This window comes from Terrapene carolina, unplaced genomic scaffold (assembly GCF_002925995.2).
Source record: "Terrapene carolina triunguis isolate 2854851 unplaced genomic scaffold, T_m_triunguis-2.0 Scaffold96, whole genome shotgun sequence".
NCBI lineage: Eukaryota > Metazoa > Chordata > Testudines > Emydidae > Terrapene > Terrapene triunguis.
In genome coordinates this window covers 78,393,412-78,414,892 of record NW_020664447.1, presented here as the reverse complement: position 1 = coordinate 78,414,892, position 21,481 = coordinate 78,393,412, and the positions used below count along the sequence as shown (strand labels likewise).

The window sequence follows — 21,481 nt, the reverse complement described above, 5'->3', positions numbered from 1 at the left end:
TGCTTCAGAAGTATTCATTTATGTTCACAACACCTCTGTGAGGTGAGGGTCTGGTATCATCCCCATTTTAGAGAGGGGGAACTAAGGCACAGAGATTAAGTTCAGAAGTACCCACTAAATTTTGGGTCTAGGCTGAAATGCTTAGGACCTGATTTTTCAGAATACTTAACTTTATATAGCTACAGCACTTTACATGTTCAAATCACAGCACTCATTGACTTCTGTTGCAGCTGTAAGTACTCAACACTTCTGCAAATCAGATTCAAGGTCTTGAGTCAGGAACCCAAAAAATGAGGAACACACAATGAGTGGCCACTTTTGAAAAGTCTGATTTCAGTGATTTGCTCAGCTTCACATAGTAACTCTGTGACACAGAATAAAATCCAATTGAATAAAATCCAATTTTCCAGAGCAGCATTCAAACATCTTTACGATGAAACCATCCTTTCTCTTCCTGCAATTCCCTACCTCATTCACTACACACCTTCCAACTTTTGCAACAAATGAGGTGGGGGAGGGGGTAGTCCCTGAGAGCACAGGCTCTCACTCCCTGCACTCAGTTCTAGTGTCCAGCCCCACCCTGCCACACAGCAGCAATTAAAAGGAAAGCCTGGCTTCACCCCTCCAGCCCCCGGGGGAAGCATGCTCAGTCACTCTGTGTAGATGGCATATACACCACCTTGTCACATGTAGGATTGGCGAGAGATACTTGAGAATGCTCACTAAAGGTGGAATCGTCAAAGATTTTTAGCTGCTAAAATTGAAGAAGTTTCTACTGAGCATGTGCAAACTACGATTTTTCAAAGGCTTATAACTTGGCCAAATTTGGGTGGACTTTCATGGGAACTTCCAAGGCACATCCATAACACAAACTTCAAACCCCTGCCAAATTTTAAGTCCATCCACTAATGCACAGGGACACTAGAACTTTTCAAGGAAGTTGTCAAGAATTTTTTTAACATAGGCAAAACAATGTATTTTTTCCCTAGCTTAATTCTCAAAAACAGCTGACCCAGTTTGGGTGAAATTTTCCAAAATAATTCTCTCTGAGGCAGACACCAAGCATGGAAAATTTCAGCTCAAACAGTTAAAATCTGGCAAAGTAATAAGCCACTGAAAACAGGGTCTTATAGTTCAGCCAACCTTAATAATAGGCAGTGCTACCAGCTCCATTTGTAATATAACACATACAGACATGCACACACATAGGCGCCGACTTCTTCTGGCACTGGTGGGTGCTCGACTCCCCTATACCCCCGGCCCTGCCCCGACTCCACCCCTGCCCCGCCCCCTCCCACCCCCATTCCAACCCCTTCCCCAAATCCCCACTCCGGCCCCGCCTCTTCCCCATAGCGCGCCACATTCCCGCTCCTCCACCTCTCTCCCTTAGCTTGCTACAGCTGTTTGGCGGAGGCAAGCGCTGGGAGGTAGGCGGAGGAGCGGGGACGCGGTGCGCTCAGGGGAGGGGGAGGAGGCGGAGGCGAGGTGGGGAGGAAGGGCAGAGGGGTGGGGAGCTTAGCTGCCGGTGGGTGCAGAGCACCCACTAATTTTTTCCCGTGGGTGCTCCAGACCCGGAGCACCCACAGAGTTGGCGCCTATGCGCACACACACAACACATAATCACTGATCATGCAAACAGATGTACTAGTGTAGCTCTTTAAACCCATGCAAAATTCCATTAAGTGATGGGAGTTGACACTAATTGGATTCACCTTCAATTGCCTCACCTGCACAGCACCCATTAATCCATTTCCCCTGGGATTACTTTGAATACTAAATCAGCTTCAAGGATCTCCTCCCCCATGACTTTACCTGAGAACAAGCTCCCAGAGAAAATTTTCTTTTTTCCCTTCCTTCCTTTTTGTCTTTTAAAGATGGAATCCTGTGGGTGAGATGAATGGGTTGTAAAACAAGGGGAAGACGTTGTAATTTCAGCAAATGGGGGGTTGGCAGGGTAAAGGTGTATGTGTTAATGGGGCACATTGGGGCATTGCTGAAAGAGGGCAGAGTTAATGTTGCATAAGCAAACTTTACTGGATGTTTGCTGATTTTTAGAAGTTTGAGTTTTGCTCAACTCAACATTCTGCAAGGGGATTACTTACATCAAGCAACCTTAACTCTGTGTTAATGTAGTTTTTGCCATGAAATTTTCTAGTTCTTTGAACAGGGAAAGATATATTTTCGATAGGAGTTAGTACTCAGCCCTCTCCACCACCATAAGCAGGGAAGGCATCTCCCTGAAATCCTCATTCCCTGGATGACCTCTGGTTCTTCTATTATGTGAAGGCGTAAATAACACGCCCCTATTCATTTTCTCAACGTCATTCATGATTTTCTAGACATCTATCATATCCCCCCTTGGTCGTCTCTTTTCTAAAATGAACAGTCCCAACCTTTTTACTCTCTCCTTGTATGGAAGATGTTCCATATCCCTAATCATTTTGTTGCCCTTCTCTGTACCTTTTCCAATTCTCATATATCTTTGCTGAGATGGGGCAACCAGAACTGCATACAGTATTCAAGGTGGACATGTCCCAGGGATTTATATAGTGACATTATGGTATTTTCTGTTTGATTATCTATACCATTCTTAATAGTTCCTAACATTCTGTTAGTTTTTTGACTGCCGCTGCACACTGAGATGTTTTCAGAGAACTATCCAGGATAACTCCAAGATCTCTTTCTTGAGTGGTAATAGCTAATTTAGACCCCATCATTTGGTATGTATAGCTGGGATTATTTTTTCCAATCAGCATTACTTTGCATTTATAACACTGAATTTTATCCACCATTTTGTTGCCCATAACCAAGTTTTGCCTAATTATACTTGTACACTTGTCAGAATTTATGCTCCTTTCTATTTTCCTCAGTGGGATTTGGGGGGCCTATAACTCAAGAACCCCTTGGGTGAATGACCCCAAATTTGGATCACTAATACTACCCCACATCTCCATGAGACACACTAAATTTCAAATCAATCTGTATAACCAGTCAGATTTTAGGGCTCTTACAATATTTGAGCATTAAAGCATATAAAATGGTGACAATGGAAACATTTTAGCCGTTTTTTTGTATTGGCACATGTACTGTAAAAATATACATTTTCTTACATACTGTTCTCAATTTGGGTCCCCCAAATATTTAGTGGGTGCCATGCACTAGCTTGAGTAAAACTTGACAGATTAAGAGCATTTTGACTTGCATTACAGCAATGGTTTTATCTCTAGCTTTGCGCGCGTGCACACACCCCCACACACACACCCACACACGCAAACAATCACAAAATACCTAGAAACTTTGAAAATTTGCTATTTTTTCAGAGCTTGCATTTCCACGACCCCTATGTCAAATGACCCTACCCTGCATCCTGCCAAGGCACACAAAATTTCAGAGGAATTCATCTCATCATGTTGATTTTAGAGGATGTAGAAAGGTCAACCTTTAAACAGAAGTCATGACGCAACCTTAACTAGAGTGGCACTGCCACATCACTATAATAAAATTCAATCATTTACTGGCCTGTTTACAACTCCTTTTGGGTTGATTGAAACAAACCTGATTCCTTTTAAAATTATACCCTCCATTTTGTGCACACACATCCATTATAGTAAGGGCTGGTCATGAGTGAGCAGATGCTGGATTAAGGAAAATTAAAAACTACACACAACTTTACATATTGACTACATTTAGGGCCCTGGCAGCCATCACAGGTTGTCTTTTTACAACCTACTTCTTATCATGATGAAGCCTCCGAACAATGATTTTTTTATAATCCACAAGCTTTAGCATGTAAAAATAATCAGTAGTTCAACATTGCTGAAAAATGTTGTCATTTTTAGAATACTGCTTTGTTCAGTGTGAATTTGCATCTGTGGCTGTAAGAGCCTACAAAAGGTCCAAGAACATCCCACATTTTATAGTTCCAGAGGCAGTTAAATTACTCTAAGATCATTCCTTGGATGCAGCCTTGGATGCAATCTTCCTTGGGATGATTTTGACCTTATATCACCATCTAAATTTGCATGTCAAGAGATCCTACTGAATTTCAGTTTCAGCAAAATGTCACTTTCTAATATAGAGAATGGTTTAAGTCAGTGGTTCTCAAACTTTTGTACTAGTGACCCCTTTCACATAGGAAGCCTCTGAGTGCGACCCCCCCTTATAAATTAAAAACACTTTTTTATATATTTAACACCATTATAAATGCTGGATGCAGGGGCGGCTCCAGGCACCAGCGCACCAAGCGCATGCCTGGGGCGGCAAGCCACGAGGGGCAGCCTGCCAGTCGCTGTGGGGGCGACAGTCAGGGAGCCTTTGGCGGCATGCCTGCGGGAGGTCCGGCTGGTAACGCGGATTCGGCGGCATGTCTGCGGGAGGTCCGCCGGTCCCACGGCTTCAGCAACAATTCGGCGGCGGGTATGCCGAAGCCGCGGGACCGGCGGACCTCCCGCAGGCATGCCGCCAAATCTGCATTACCAGCCGGACCTCCCGCAGGCGCGCCGCCGAAAGCCGCCTGACTGCCATGCTTGGGGCGGCAAAATACATAGAGCCGCCCCTGCTGGATGCAAAGCAGGGTTTGGGGTGGAGGCTGACAGCTCGCAATGCCCCATGTAATAACCTCGCGACACCCTGAGGGGTCCCGACCCCCAGTTTGAGAACCCCTGGTTTAAGTTTTATTGTACAGGTTTACAAGTTTATTTCAATATGAAGGAATGCTATACTTTGTAAAAAGAAGTGAATAAATATTTAGCAAGTTGAAGAAAAGATCATTAGAAGATATTATTGTAACCTGCAACTAGAATCAGCAGCTCAACTACACTATTCTCCAAAACAAATTTATAATAGTGTAACCCTTCTGCCCCTCTGAGTTGGCAGCAACAAGGGCCGGGTTCAGTATCTAGGGGTTCCGTTTCAATAACACAATGCAAAACCGGCTCGAGCCCCCACCCAGTGACCTGGGACAATTACATACCACCCTCTGGGCGCCTCTAGGAGGCAATACTTCCCCTCTCGCAAGCACGGAGTCTGAGTGTAGCAAAAGCCTTTTAATAAAGGAGGGAAACAATGTGGCATTATGTTGGGGAAACACCACAAACAGGATTCATAACACAAACCATGAGCAAAAGACCCACCTCCAAGTAAGTTTGGCAGTGTCCTTTTCTCCTCAGGGTCTTAAGTCCAATCACCATAAAGTCCAACAACCCCAAAGTCTCTGTCCCTGGTCAGTGCCGCCCCAGAGTTCAAAAGTTTATCTGCAGAGTTTTACCCCCCCAGCCTGGGCGGAAATGGGGGGGGCACACGGGATGTTAAGGGGCACCTTACATGGTCTGAGGCCGACTGCCCCACCTCTCCGTGGAGTTCTGCTGCAGCCTTTACCACGAATAGCTCTGCTCTACCAGCCGCGCCGCGCCGCTTCGCTCCTCCAGCCGTCCCCGCAAACTGCTCCGCTCTGCTCCCCCTTCTGTGGGGCGCTCCAACCGTCCCACAAACTGCTCAGCTCAGCCAGCCGCTCCACCAGCCGTCCCATGAATCGCTCCAGCTGCCCCCGCAAATGGCTCAGCTCCGCTCTGCGCTGCTCGCTGTTCCATGGGCCGCTCCAACCGTCCCACAAACTGCTCGGCTCTGCCAGCTGCTTAGCAATATATCTTCAGGCTCCCCCACTGGTTAACACAGCACTCAGTGATCTCAGCTCAGCAATTTTAGCTCTTTTAGTGATTTCAGCTCTTAGTGATTTCAGCTTGTAGTAGGGGAGCCCCAGTGCTGGTGCACCATTGGCCCAAAGTGAATTCAGTTCAGCAACTTCTAGCTAAACTCCTAATGGAAGCAAACTTAGCTCTGCTATTCAACAGTGGAGAGAGGGGGTAGTGCAATTCGTGTTCCAGGCCCTCAAACAGGGCCCATACCATCAGGTACACATACCTGTCCCCAACCTCTCTCAATTCACTGGGTTTTGTAACCCATGCCCCTTGTCTAGCGAGTGCTACTTAGTTACTGGTGAGGCCCTCTGTCATACAACAGTTCCACTGGCCTTGATTCACAGAATCAGGGTAACAACACTTTATTCTTCCTGCCCCAATAACAGAGAAACTGGAGATCCCACACCAACTAAAGTAACCACTTTCAGTTGTTGTTGTCCCAGGCTAGGTGGGTGGGTGTGCCTATGCAAACAAGATCAGCCCCTGAAGTTCTTTTCTACCCTCGCCATAATTCACCACCAGATGTCAGGGTAGAGCTTATCCTGACTCTGCTTACAATAGTTACAGAAGGTTCCAGTCATGGCAAGACTTTCATATATTTAATTAATCTCTACAACACCCGTGTGATGTAGGTAACATTATCCCATTTTGCAGAGGGAAAAACTAAACAGAAAGAGCCGAAGTAACCTGCCCAGGGCCAAACAGTCAGGATGAGCATTCTGAAGTTTCTGCCTCCTAGACTCAGTGTTCAACTCATTAGACCATATTGCCTCTCTCTGGAGTGTGGCATTCCACTTCTAAAACTGGAGTTGGTTAACGTTTTAAGACTTGACAAATTCTATAATGGTTCTATTTTTCTGTTGACTGTAATCCATTTAAAATGAAACCACTTGAGGCCCCAGCTTCTTTAGGACTCTAAGACCTTTGGTATCTGCTGAAACTGGCATATAGTCAACGTCAAATGCTGTTTTGTGTGAAGTCTTTGACATAGCTGCATGGCTCAAACCACTCTGCAGAGAAAAAAGTGATAAAAATGTGTATTTTATTGTCCTTCCCCACCCCCTCATAAGAGCAGCTTCAGCCAGGCCTCAGCTACTTCAAAGACTTCATACTGAACATGCCTAGAGATTCAAGCTAAAGATGAAGCTGCAAAGTTCAGCAGACACCAAAAGCTCCTGAGGGTAAGCATTTATTTTAAAAATTAAAATTACTACAAAAATAAATATAATAAGGGGGGAAAACTAATGTACATCCGTCTCACTCTATATACACATACCCCCACCACATTCTGAGCCATAATTGCCTGGGTTGGCAGTTTAGCAGCCAAAGAGATTGTTTCTGGATTTATCTGTCAAATATGACAAAACCTACAAAGCCTTGAAGGAGTCAATGTGGCCACTTTAGCTGGCTTTATTCACTCCACTCATTTAGATTCTATAGGATTAGACTAGACAGGTGCTTTTTCCTGCTTAGGATCCTTATGTGCTGAGTCCCTCAAGCTCAGTAGATTTTTGAGACCAAAACAGGATCCACTTCAAGGAGCAGGTCTTCACCTTTAAATCCCTAAATGGGCTATGACCCAGCTATATCGCTCTCCTCACTCACTATGTCAGCTGTATTCAGTCGGGTGCTTCAGCTAGAGAAGCCCAGGTTAGAACTTGCAAGAGCAGAACAGTCACATCTCATCCATGGAATTGGTTACTGCTGAACCACTCTTCTACTTTTAGGACATGAAAATAGTCTTACCCTAATAACTGAGCTATGGAGTCAGTCCAATACTGAATTGTTGAGGATATTTACAATGTAAGGGAACCTTCTACCTTTATGTACCAAATTCAAATCTAAATCAAGACTGTAGTAGCCAAAAGTTGTTTCTTTCCTCTTCCTTACAGTCGATAGTGTCTGCATGTCTTCCCCATTGCTCCACAAACTCATTTGGATGTCTCAAACTTCTCTTTTCCCTCAATATAATCACTCTCCCCAGCTCCATGCTACCACCCAGCCTTTAGGCTCCCACACCTCTAGGTAGCTTACCCCCTTCCCCTCAACAGCCCTACACACTTTTCCACCTCCTAACATGTGAAGGAGGCAGCCTATCCTATTTCACATCCTTCAGCCATCCTCCCTGATCTGTGATGGTGTTTTATTTAATCCATACTCACACACAAAAACTCTCTTCTGTGATGTTTTTCATCCTCAAAGTGCTTTACAAAAATTTATAAACCGATTTTTACTCAAATGTGTGTTAAACAGAGATAGGGCAAACTTTACCAAACCAGACAGAGCTATGTGCAAACAACAATTTTTCTTTTCCCAGCCTTGCCCTGAAAAAAACATGAAATAGGATCAGTGGAATGTACTCCCCCACACTCCTTCAATATGAATGAACCCCATCCTTAATTCTAAGCCTCTCTCTTGAAGTAAGTGGTTGTTAGCCATAGTTCTAGTCCTTACCCAGAAATTACAGATAGGGGATGGGCAGTTATTTACTCATTCCAGTTCACTCTGGCATTCCCATTCCCTCTGTCATAGCTGCTGCTTCACTAGTGGCAAGCCATACTGGAGTTGATATTCAGATAAAACAGGCTATCATTAAGGATTTAAAATATTCTTAAAGCCATGAACAAAATACAAAGCAATTAAATGTAAATATTTATCTGTGCTGTTCAGTTATCACTCAGTGCTTAAGGAGCTTGCAGGAAATCTGCCTTATTCTGTGTTCTGTTCCAACTGGCTGTGCATAATAGGATCTTCACACTGCCCTGCCCAGACTATCTGGGAAACTCAGTCCTTGAAGGCACAGTCGCAATACCACAATATCCTTGTGAGAGCCTAGATGAATTAAATGTTCTTCTTCTACTTTTAATACAAATTACTGAATTGTAATTATAAAGCACTTGAGTAACATGAACTATGGACAAATTTTTTAAATCCATAACTGAACATTTAGTCCCATGTTATATTTGCACATAACATTTGACATATTCAGCTGAAAATGTGTGCTATTAAAGGAAATGAGAAAGCAATCTAGTGTTTTTAACCTATTTTTCCTAACACCAAAAAAATTTATTGAAAGAAACCTGAGAAAGTTTTCTTCTAATAATGTTATATATTTTACATTCTTTTAGACATTTCCTTGACATATAAAGTGAAGTAAAAGCATACTCAATTATCATTTATGGCAATCAACCCTATTGCAAGAATAAAAATACTTTCTGATGTTCTTCTTTATACAGCCTTAGAAACAGTGATAGTAACAAGCTACAAAATAAGGCCTCGATCCTGCAATGGGCAGCAGGCAGGCCGACTGCTCTGGACATTAAAATTACTGGAGCAAGGCACAAGTGCAGCAGTGCGTCCACGTACTACATGTTGCAGGAACGCAGCTTAATTCAGTGTAACCCACTGGTCTTTGCTCTAAAGGAATCCAGAGCTAATATAGTTTTCATCATGAATTTTCCATCTTCAGTATCTACAGTGGGATTATTGAAAAATAATTTTGATAAAACTATAAAACTGCTGTTCACGTGCAACCTGAGTTCTTAATTGACTTGTTAACATTATTAATGGTCTCTTCTCAAGAAAAATATACAACGGAGCCTCAAAAATCCATATTTGCAATACCACTAAATGTATAATCTACATAAAAAGATTGGTGGTCTCTCCTCATCTCTCATTAAAGATATAACAGGAATCACAAAACCATATACCAGACTACTGTAGGGGATAGAAGGGTCTCATTAAGAAGATTTTATTATTTTTACAAATATAGTACTTAATGTAAAAATATAAATAATTTAATATGAATGACAACTAACAAAATAAAATCAAGTACACTTTGTGATGTACTGTCCTTTGTTTTTTCTTTTAAACTTTTTTGTTCATAAATTTACTGATTCCAGAAAGTATCCCTATTCGGGACAACATTGAAACACATTCTAAAGTGCTTTCCTGAATCAGCCCATTCAGGCTCCATCTTCTGAGGTGCTGACCATCTCATGAGATTAACTTCAGTGTGAGTTGAGGGAGCTTGCATTATCAAGCATTACTCATTAAGGTCTCCAATTCTACACACGTTTACATAAGTACTTAAAAATAATACAAAATATTATATATAAAACCATTCATCCCAAAAGAATCCCAAAACAGTTTAGAAAAATAACTTCACACAATGAAGATTACTACATTCTCTACTGAAATACAGTCACTTCTGGGATGATACATATCAACTGCTTAGGACAGTAAGTGAATAGCTCCTCCAGATTACTTGTGTATATTAAGTATACATTAGCTAAAGCACAGAGTTCTGGGTGAAATCCTGGCCATATTAAAGTAAGTGGGAATTTTGCAAGTGACTTCAGAGAGTGAAGTCCTAACCCTACTGAAGTCAATGGCAAAACTCTCTCTGACTTTAATAGGGCCAGAAATTCATCATCTGTGTCTAGCCCCCAAACAAACCATATATATAAACATATATATAAATGTTTTCGGTATGTTACCTTTGGATCAGAAGAGCGATTTTTCTTACACAAAACCTTTTTTTTAAAGTTGATTTAACTGTAGTTGGACATAGGTATGAACAAAATTTATGAACTTGGGTGTCTTAATTTAGGTTTCTGAATCTATATTTTGGGACCTAAATAAACGTGGCCTGATTTTTCAGATAAGTTTAGCACCCACAGCTGTCACTGACCTATAATTTTAGTCTATCTTTGGAAAAATATAATGCAGATATATGGCAGTGTGTGACAACTAGGGATGGAGAGTCTGTTTCTAATAAAAACTAGTTTGAACTTCAGCAAGTTTCTAATAAAGACTAGTCTGAAATTCAACAAGCTAGCCAGACAACCCATCTTCCAGCAAACCCTAACCCCAGCTACCTCCAACAGGCCATCATGCACTTTCTCTTTCTGGTGTTCAATGTATTCTGGATTACAACTGATAGGGAAATGCCATGTAATTTACTTTGAACTGTGTCACGAGTTCAGGGTTGGAAGGAAGAGTCAGCAGACCCACCTTTTGCTCCTCCAATGGAGTCTTCAGAAAAGGTGGGGAGGTGCCATCCAAAAAGGTTTGCAGAAAAGATTCAAAGCAGCATCTGAATTTGGGGGTTTACCAGTGAGGATTTCTCATTAGCTTATAATAGGCCTATATAGTTTAAACCATTTTCTGGGGGCGGAGAGGTAATACTACTATATTTAATACTATATTTAGCAAAAACTAAGTGTGACACTATCAGCATTTCTAAAGTTTTAAAACTGTAGTTTTGCTTGCTGTTTGTAAAAACAATATGCTTCCAATAATGCTCTTGACAGGAACAGCAGAACCTCCTACAGCCTCAGGTAATTTCCAGTCTTGACTTCTTACTGCTCATGCTTCTGTCATCTAATCCCTGTTAAAAATTACAGCTGGAGATTTCAATTTTTTTCAATGTGGTTCGGCAAAATTAGGCTGATTGAAATTTTTCAAGTTTAGGTAAAATACAAGAATTTTACAGAAATATTCTTGAAATTGTTTTGACTTTTTTACCTGCTCTAGGTATAATGATCATAGACATCTCTGTTCCATTTGCATCTGCAAATGTGCCTATTTTCACCCATGCAAGATTTAGCTCCAATTTTAGAAACCTAAGCTTCTGAGAACTTGGCTCTAGAGAATGCTGGAGACAATATTTCAAATGCATAATATGATGCTCAGGCAGCTTTAACATTATTAAGTGTAAGATGGCATGTGCAATATGCACGAGTGTATTCTGTCAGATTATTAAGGTATAATTAAAAATAAAAAATATTTGATTTCCCTCTTGCCCGCCAGAGATTTACATAATTTTCCAAGCAACTATAGTAGCTATACTGTTAATGAATGCAAATTGTACATTAACACCAGATGTTTATTTCAGATTTAAAACTCCATAAGGCAATTACTAGAGATTTCTGATACAAATTTTAGTACAACCAGATTATATTTATTCAATCATAGGTCATTTCAAGGGAAGACAAGAAAATGATGGACCATGTCAGATTTCACTCATTGAAAGTAATGGAGTGTGGGCAATCTCACTTAATTACTTTCCAAATAACTAATTCAGTGAAATCATGCTAACATATCATTATCCCCACCCCATCTCCCTAAAAATCCCCAGGGAGCTACTTCCACATTTTAATCATGTAATGGATGAGCATTTTAGATTTAGTTTCATGGAGGATGGACAGGCTGACTGAGCCAAAGTTTGTCCCCTTCTATGAACTTGCAGTTGCTTCTATTGACATTGCAAATAACTCTAAATAGATTATTATAGACAACTTCCCTATTTATTCACCCCAACCTACAGCCATAAATATGAAAAGTAAAAACTTTCCACTTTGGCCTACCAAAGTTCCCAGTGACAGAAAAGCAATTGCAACATCAACTTGGCATATTTCACCTTAAACTTCCAGGAGAAAAAATCAGAATAAAACTTATTAAGACTTAATAATATAGAATTGTTTGACTTAATGGTTTAATAATTTACTTCTAAAGAAATTTTAAATCCATTTTAAATTATCTGCATGTAGTTTAGACTTCAGTACAAAAATAAATTTTGGTATACTTAATTAGAAATTAAAACACATCTTATCAGCACTGTAAAGTACCCTAATTTTTAAACAACTCTTTGATGATCAGATAAAACATGATTTCCTAGTGAGAGCCCAATGCTTTAATTTACAATTCTGACTGTTGTTTTATTTATGATAAAATACTTGATACTGATGGTTTCACTTCATATTATCCACACTGACACAGATTTCCTAATGATGGTTGTCTATTATTGCAGAATTCTCCATTATCCGGATGCTGTATTTTCTTAGCCAATACAGTGTTATAACATGGATTAAAATAACTTCTGTTTTAATTAAATTGTAACAAATTGGAATTAACACTATATATATTAGGGCTGTTTATTAATCGCAGTTAACTCACACGATTAACTCAAAAAAGTTAATCTCGATTAATCGCAGCTTTAATCGCACTGTTAAGCAATAGAATACCAATTGACATTTATTAAATATTTTTAGATGTTTTTCTAAATTTTCAAATATATTGATTTTAATTACAACACAGAATACAAAGTGTACAGTGCTCACTTTATATTATTTTTATTACAAATGTTTGCACTGTAAAAATGATAAAAGAAATAGTATTTTTCAATTCACCTCACACAAGTACTGTAGTGCATTCTCTTTATCATGAAAGTGCAATTTACAAATGTAGATTTTTTTTGTCATAACTGCACTCAAAAACAAAACAATGTAAAACTTTGGAGCGTACAAGTCCATTAAGTCCGACTTCTTGTTCAGCCAATCGCTAAGAAAAACAAGTTTGTTTACATTTATGGGAGATAATGCTGTCCGCTTCTTATTTACGTCACCTGAAAATGAAAAGAGGCATTCGCATGGCACTTTTGTAGCCGGCGTTGCAAGGTATTTACGTGCCAGATATGCTAAACATTCGTATGCCCCTTCATGCTTCGGCCACCATTCCAGAGGACATGCTTCCATACTGATGACACTCGTTGAAAAAAATAACGCGTTAATTAAATTTGTGACTGAATTCCTTGGGGGAGAATTGTATGTCTCCTGCTTTGTTTTACCGTATTCTACCATATATTTCATGTTATATCAGTCTCGTCTGATGATCCAGCACATGTTGTTCTAGGAATACTTTCACTGCAGATTTGACAAAATGCAAAGAAGTTACCAATATGAAATTTCTAAAGATACAGCACTCGACCCAAGCTTTAAGAATCTGAAGTGCCTTCCAAAATCTGAGAGGCACTAGGTGTGGAGCATGCTTTCAGAAGTCTTAAAAGAGCAACACTCTGATGCAGAAACTACAGAACCTGAACTAGCAAAAAAGAAAACCAACCTTCTGCTGGTGGAATCTGACTCAGATGATGAAAATGAACATTCGTCAGTGCTTACGGCTTTGGATCATTATCGAGCAGAACCTGTCATCAGCATGGACACATGTCCTCTGGAATGGTGGTTGAAGCATGAAGGGACATATGAATCTTTAGCACATCTGGCATGTAAATATCTTTTGACGCCGGCTATAACAGTGTCATGCAAACACCTATACTGACTTTCAGGTGACACTGTAAACAAGAAGTGGGCATTATCTCCCGCAAATGCGAACACACTTGTTTGTCTGAGCAACTGGCTGAACAAGAAGTAGGACTGGGTGGACTTGTAGGCTCTACAGTTTTACATTGTTTTGTTTTTTAATGTAGTTATTTTTGTATATAATTCTACATTTGTAAGTTCAACTTTCACGATAAAGAGATTGCACTACAGTATTTGTAATGGGGGAACTGAAAAACACTACTTTTGTTTTTTACAGTGCAAATATTTGTAATAAAAAATAAATACAAAGTGAGCACTGTACACTTTGTATTCTGTGTTGTAATTGAAATCAATATATTTGAAAATGTAGAAAACATCCAAAAATATTTAAATAAATGGTATTCTATTATTGTTTAACAGTTTGATTAATCATGATTAATTTTTTTAATCGCTTGACAGCCCTAATATATAACTGTATTCCATGGACATTTACCACATTAACAAATGTATAATATTATGGGTTTATGAACGCTTTTTTGGGGGGAGGGACATTGTATCATTTATAATAGTCCATAGATGCTATTTTAAAAACTTTCTCCAGTTCTTCTGTGAATCAATCAGCAATTACAAAGTGGTCTGTGATCTCAAAATAAACTGTTACATGCAGCAAAAAATGGGGGGAAAAGAAATCTGTTCCTGAAATTAAACCTAGATAGTGTTTTATCAGGCTCACTTAATACAGTGATACTTCAGAAGAAAACTGGGTAATGTTTGTAAGTAGAATTCACCCCAGTTCAGTGTACATACAAGGCCCTCTGCACTGCTTTCACACCATTAAGCCCTCAGAATGGTAGATATGTGATGCACAAGGGCTTGGTGTGGCTCTCCACACTGCAGTGAATTTCACTAAGTGAGCATAAATAATGTTTGATTAAAAATTATCTGATATTCCACACATCCTCAAAATTCTGTGGTACAAACACTGAGGTATCAAAAGATAGATTCTCTGTTGCTTTCATTTAATGGCCTTATTTAAAAAGGCAATAGAACAGATGAAAGGAAAATACCAAAGAAAAGGATGACATTTCATCCATTAACATTTTTTATTATCAGGTATGAAATTAACGCTCACTGAAGATACAAGATTAGCAGCTCTAGCTACTGAATGAAGTTTTCCACTGATCTATAAAGCTAATACAAACATTGCAAGCTTCTCCATGTGAACTCAAAATGTACTCCTGGAAGAAATGGGTCTAGGGATAAGAGGTGAGACAGTTTAGTATCTATGTCCTATTCAATTTTTGACTTCTGCTAAGACTAACAATAAAAGCATCAAGCAGTGCCAGTTATGCATTTGTGCATAGTGAAGAGGGTATTGTGATGTGTACATCTGTCCACAGAGAACTGAATTAAGACCTGATTCATTTCACATCATTTTTGGAAAGTAACAGAGACTACTTTCTATCACTACCAACCTTTGCTAGATTTGAACCAGTAACCACAAGGTGAATAGACCAGGGGTTCTCAACATTTTTCTTTCTGCCTCCCCCCACCATGCTATAAAAACTCCACGGCCCACCTGTGCCACAACAACTGGTTTTCTGCATATAAAAGCCAGGGCCGGCATTAAGGGGTAGCAAGCAGGGCAACTGCCCGGGGCCCCACACCACAGGGGGCAACGCGAAGCTAAGTTGCTGAGGCTTCTGCTTCAGCCCTAGGTGGCGGGGCTCAGGACTCTGGGCTTCAGCCCCATGCAGTGGGGCTTTGGCTTTCTGCCCTGGGCCCCAGTGAGTCTAACACTGGTCCTGCTTGGTGGCCTCCCTGAAACCTGCTCGCAGTGCCCTAGCGGGCCCCGGAGCCCTGGTTGAGAATCACTGGAATAGACTCTATATCCCATTGCTAATTCCCTCACCCATCCAATGTTGCTGCAGTTAAGTTTAAAGGGAGGGAGACGTTAGCAGGGCATTCTCCATTAAGATCCCTTGGTTCTGAATTTGGCTCTCCCCAAATCCATCTGCTACAAGGCTCATCTCCAGCTACAGGTATTTAGTGAGATGGTAGGTTGTAGGGAGTACAGTATATGTATTTATTTCACTCAGTGGTGGATAACTATTAAAGAAGTATGGGAAGTCTATTTTTATTATATTGCAATTGTTGATTGTATTAACTATTCTGAGTTTTAATGTTTGTCAGAGTGCTCAGATGGGCACTAAAGATGGATATAAATTGAAACAAACAACTGAAGATGACCACGATCACATGAACCAAGGCTCAAGCTAATTTATTTTCTCCCCTGAAACTAACAACTTTTCTGTGACTTTACCAGTTACTGCCAACATGGCCACAGAGAGCTATTATATGGCAAAAATCTTACTGGCAGGTGATCCACTGTGTTTTCTTTCTATTTCACTATTATTGTCTTGATTTACATAAATAAAAAAACAAAAATTCAATATAGCGGGTAAGGTATCTTACCACTTAGTCTATCACTTTAGGAAAATTTAGGGTTTAAGACATTACTACTAGCAGTTATACTTTTGATATAAAAGCAAACCCAGTTTTAATTACAGTCATGGCATCCTTTGCAAAATCAGCGTTTCATAAAAACTCTAACATGAATTTCAGATAAGAGATCAGGTACAAATTTGGGATAAACTTGGAAGATTCTTATACTCATGGTTTATCAGTACAATATTTCCCATTGATTTAAACAGGGATGGGATGAAAAAAAATTAACTTATCAGTTGGCCCTTTCCACCACATTACTGAGGTGAACTTTATCAAAGTTTATTATTGTGTTCTACACAAATAGAGTCTACATTTGGAAGTGTATTTTCATGCAAAAAGTCTGTAGTTGCAGAAATAAATATTTGACAGTTTTACTTTCAGCCTCTAGCTAACTGTCTGTATCTGTGACAAATCTCTTGATGTTTAAAGTGCTGAATTAAGATTTAAGGATAAAAGCTCACACCCTGTGCAAACTCTCAGTAAATGGGCTTTTGCAGAAAATAGGAACACTGGGGGGCTGAATTCCATCACCTGGATCCTGGAAACTCATTAAGCAGGTCCATAGCTATTACTGCAGCACCAGGGATGTGCAGTGGATCACAGTGGTTACAACTCCTACATACAGAACTGTGGTCAGTGGATCCATGCAATTTGCAAACCTCTGCCCACATCCTGATTCCTTCACTGACCTACCAAGGGTCACCCCTGCTCACTCCTGCATCTCAGAATTCAGCTGGCGACAAGAAGGGTGCTGTGTAATTCCTGTGTCTGACTTAGTCCGTGGACCTCCACATCCAGGACGATTCTCCCTATCAAAACAATTCATAAAACAGAGACAGGGCTGAAATGCAAGCTTAAGAACAAATTTACTCAACAGTCATAATGCCACTTTTAATACTTCCACTCCCTTTTCTATTTTGAGAAATGGTATTTGGTCTGAACATCTTTCTCACTAATTCAACAATGCTGCTTTTGAATTTAGAGAACAAATTAATAACACAATGATTAATTGTATATGCTAGGTAAACTTAATGGCTTCCTTCCTAAGAATAATAGCAAAGTCATTCTAATACTAGATAGGCTCTCCATAACCAAGCCTGAGAAATGTTATCCAAGATCTAATTTCTAACATTCCAAGTCAATTATGGGTATCTGTTTGTTATAAAGACTGCTCTGCTTGCCTAGAAGGTGCCTTAATGTAATTTCTGACAAACATGCACAAGACAGTCATCAATAGGAGAAACTGGCAGGGTCCTACTTGAAGAAAAGCAATATGTACACATGCACCATCTAACTTTAAAACAATAAAATATTTTGCACATCTAGAGAGACTTTCTTCTGCAGATCTCAAGGTGATTTGCAAACTAACTTATTAAACCCCACTATAGTATGGATGCACTATATTTGCTCCCAGTTTATAGATAAGGAAACTGAGGCACGAAGAAATTAAGTGACTTTCCCAAAGCCACAGTGTGAGTTAGTGGCAGAGCCAGAAATAGAAGCTGTGACTCCTGACTGACATTTCCACCACTAACCTAGGGGTTCTCACATTGTGGTCTATTAAACCCTTCCTGGTATTCCATAAAATGAAAAGGCTGGAGCACTTGCTTTAACCAACTGATTGTGTAAAGAATTTACCCCTAGGCTTTTGGATACCAAACAAAACAACTCAAAATGAAGATGAAAAAGCTTATTTTTCTTCTCATCCTCTTTTCTCTAATTACTCTGATCATTACACTATCCTCTCCATCAAACACATTTTAACCCTGCCTGGTGCATGCATCTTTGATTTTTCTTTTGTCCCTACACCCCTAAGCTGCCAGTAGATCCCATTAGTTCTTCTCTTAAAATACTAAAATGAATTATTTCCTTTCAACACAGAAAACCTTGAAACCCACAATGATTATCTTTGCAAGTTCTACCTATCAGCCCTCCTCACATATTACTTTTCCCTAGGCCACTCTATACAAAATGCGGGTTTTGAAACTGTGTTCCTCTCTGAGGCGCCAACCATGTTTCTTTGCTCCTCAAATCTCTGCCACTTCCAGTGTATGCTGTCTCCAATCTTCTAACTGTTCCCTGATACTCTATCCCCTACTCTCAGCCTTATACCATCTTTCACACCAACCCATTATGCATGCAAGAGCTTCCCGAATGTCCATGAAGCAATCTTTCCTTTTTCAAATACAGCACCTCCATTGGTATCTTCTGTCTTTGTTGTTTTCTCATGGGCCATACTGGTCTGTCTAAATTATCTGATCTCCTCAGAGCAGAGAATGTGGGTCCAATTCTCTAGCCTTTAGTCTCACTGAAGAGGTCTATGTAAGCTGGAAAGCTTGTCCCTCTCACCAACAGAAGTTGGTCCAATCAAAGATATTACCTCATCCACCTTGAAAGTCTCATTGAAAACTAACTCATGTAAGGAAAAGCTGCAGGATCAAACCATTTGTTCTTCCTATACACAGAACAATATACATACACAATGTAGGGTGACCAGATAGCAAGTGTGAAAAATCAGAACAGGCGGTGGGGGATAATAGGCACCTATATAAGACAAAGCCCCAAGTATTGGGACTGTCCCTATAAAATCGGGATGTCTCGTCACCCTAATACAATGCCACATAAAACGGACTAACTTATTATACAATTTGTGATATCTGCTATTGTATGATTTAAAAATACCTAGAAGTCTTATGTTACAGAAGAAACAGGTAAATAATTCATTCAGCCACCTTCAAACAGTTAATGTGGAAGGGATGAAATGAGATTTTAAACTTTTGTCTAGCATGTATTGTAGCATATTTACAGCATTCACAATGATATATCCAGAGTCATAAAGTCAATATAGGAAATTTATGTCCAACAGATAATATTCTCTTTAACCTGTTCAGAGGGACTGCTATTACAGCTCACAAATGTATATCACTAATGACCTAAAAGGAAAGTAATCAAGAAATTTTGCTCAGCAAAACTCACTAATATATTATAGAGGCTAAAGTATTAGCTATAATGTATTTCCTCCCTGGAAACAGAATTAATTATTCTCTAAATTTAAGCATAATGTAGAAGTCTACTAACAGACAAACTAATAATACTAATACAAAATGGGCTAGTTTAATGTTTTGAGGGATGCAGAAAATAAAATGTATGCAGCACATAGTAATTTATTACATGGCTCATGCATCGTATTCTCAATCTTCTGAAAAGGGTTAGCAGTCTTATGTTCCACAAGTATTAAGATTCCCCGCTAGCCTAGGTCTTCCCTGTAGAAAAATCAGGCAGAATTTATCACCATCACTGTTTGTTCAACAGAAGTTACAGCTGTGGTTTTAGTAGTTGCCCTCCTAAAACAATTTAACTTTCCCTTCTCGCTAGTACCTGAACAGCTAGAATCTGGTTGATTATTACAAGGAATCTGGGGAAGAAGGAATAAAAGATAAGTGCTCACACAATATTTAGTAAAACTTTTGAGATAAAACACTGCATTTACACTTACAATTCTAGTGGTAAAGGATAAACAAAATTTCAAACATTTTAGTCTGGGTTCTAAGGTTTGCAATGAAAAACTCTTTATATTTTTGATGCATTCTATTGTTAGTATTATTTTTTTAAATTTTATATTACTTTAAAGTTATCTTAAATATTTTCCCCAAGCAGCAGCAAACACCAGCTAATCAAAATAAACATACCTCCAAACATCCTGCAAGGCCAATTATACCAATATTTCCTCTGATGGTATTGGTTATTCCCCCTTTCCTTCTTTTTTTTTATGCTGTTTTATTGCAAATTAAGCTGCATCTCTTTCATGCGGTCATCCAAGCACAACTGTGATTTGAACAAACCCCTCCTAAGAAATATGTCAGAAACTACAGAACTTAGTAACTGATGGGTTTAGTTTCAACCCAGCATTTTATCCTAAAAATAGCCTCAGTTGGGATCATAAATCTTAGTATACACATGTAACAAATCTCCAGCAATACACAAAACATGAAACCCTCAGAGAGAAAATCTTTAACTAATGCACATTACAGTACTTACAACTTTCAACTCTCCCCCCTCCCCATACAAGACACGAGGATGTGAAATAAACACGTGTCAGTTAGACATGGTTTTACCAACAAGGTGGTGGCTCAGGCACATTCAAATGCAGAGCTGGGTCTTACACACCGTGGTGGGGGTCCACTTTTTCGCTATGTGGGGGAAACAGATCATTGTTACAGACCCACGCACACGAACGAAGCAGATGCCAAAGAAGTTCAGCACAAGGGGGCCATCTACTACCCTCCACACACACAGCAGCAGCAAACATGGTCCGCTTTGCGCTGAGGGAAGGAGGGCGGCGGGGCAAAGTTTTCCCCTCCCTCTTCCCCGGAGTGAAAAGCAGGAGCTCCGCAGTCTCAGCAGAGGCGAAGATCCACAAGAGCCTGGGAAAGGCCCTCTCGGGAGAGGGTGCGGAAGGGGGATTTGCCAAGCCCGGTCCTGGCTCCGCACTCAGCCCCCACTTGCAGACAGCCGGGGCGCAGCAGCACTTCCAAGCCAGCTCCCGGAGTCCGGGCTGCCGCCGGAGCCCGCTGCCTGCGGTCCCCAGGCCCCTTCAACGCGGGAGCACCGAGCTCCGCACCCGGGCGGGAGGCTCTCGCCGGGCCCAGCTCCCTCTTACCGTTGCAGAACTGGAGCAGCGAGGACGTGTCATAGAGGCTGCTGTAGCTGGAGAATCCGTCCTCCATCCCGGCGCTCCCCGCTCCGCTCCCCCGGCCTCTGTCTGTCCGGCGCTGGCGGCGGCTCCCTGCTCTCACCCACACACCGAGGAGCTGAGGCGGCTGGGGCCGGCCTGCTGCCTGCCTCTGTCAGTTACTATGACAACGCATTCACTCCGCCGCGGCTTGGGCTGCTGCTTCTCCTCTGCCTGTGCCGGGGGGACCCTGCTTCTCCCACTGCCGAGAGGGGGAGAGTAGGGGCTGCTTCTCCCCTCACAGTGACGGGGGGGCGGCGTCTCCCTTCCTTGTGACGGGGGGGGGGGCTGCTTCAACTTCTCCCACTGAGGGTCAGGGGGTTGATTAGTGGCTCCCTCTCCTGGGTAGGGTGAGGGGAATGATGGTCGAGGCTCCTCCGGCCCCGGGGCGGCTGCGTCTGCGCCTGGGGGTGGCAGGCAGGGAGGGAGCGGGCAGCGTCTGT

General features: G+C 40.9%; 1 protein-coding gene across 2 annotated transcripts in view; it reads right to left on the bottom strand.

The window, feature by feature from the left end:
* Positions 1 to 21,033, bottom strand: part of EML1 (EMAP like 1) — a 119,217-nt gene extending 98,184 nt beyond the window's left edge. For both annotated transcript variants that reach the window (XM_026651182.1, XM_026651181.1), the window contains exon 1: positions 20,967 to 21,033. In XM_026651182.1, the coding sequence (XP_026506967.1) occupies positions 20,967 to 21,033 (67 nt within the window). The remainder of the gene's footprint in view (positions 1 to 20,966) is intronic.
* Positions 21,034 to 21,481: the final 448 nt, after the last annotated feature.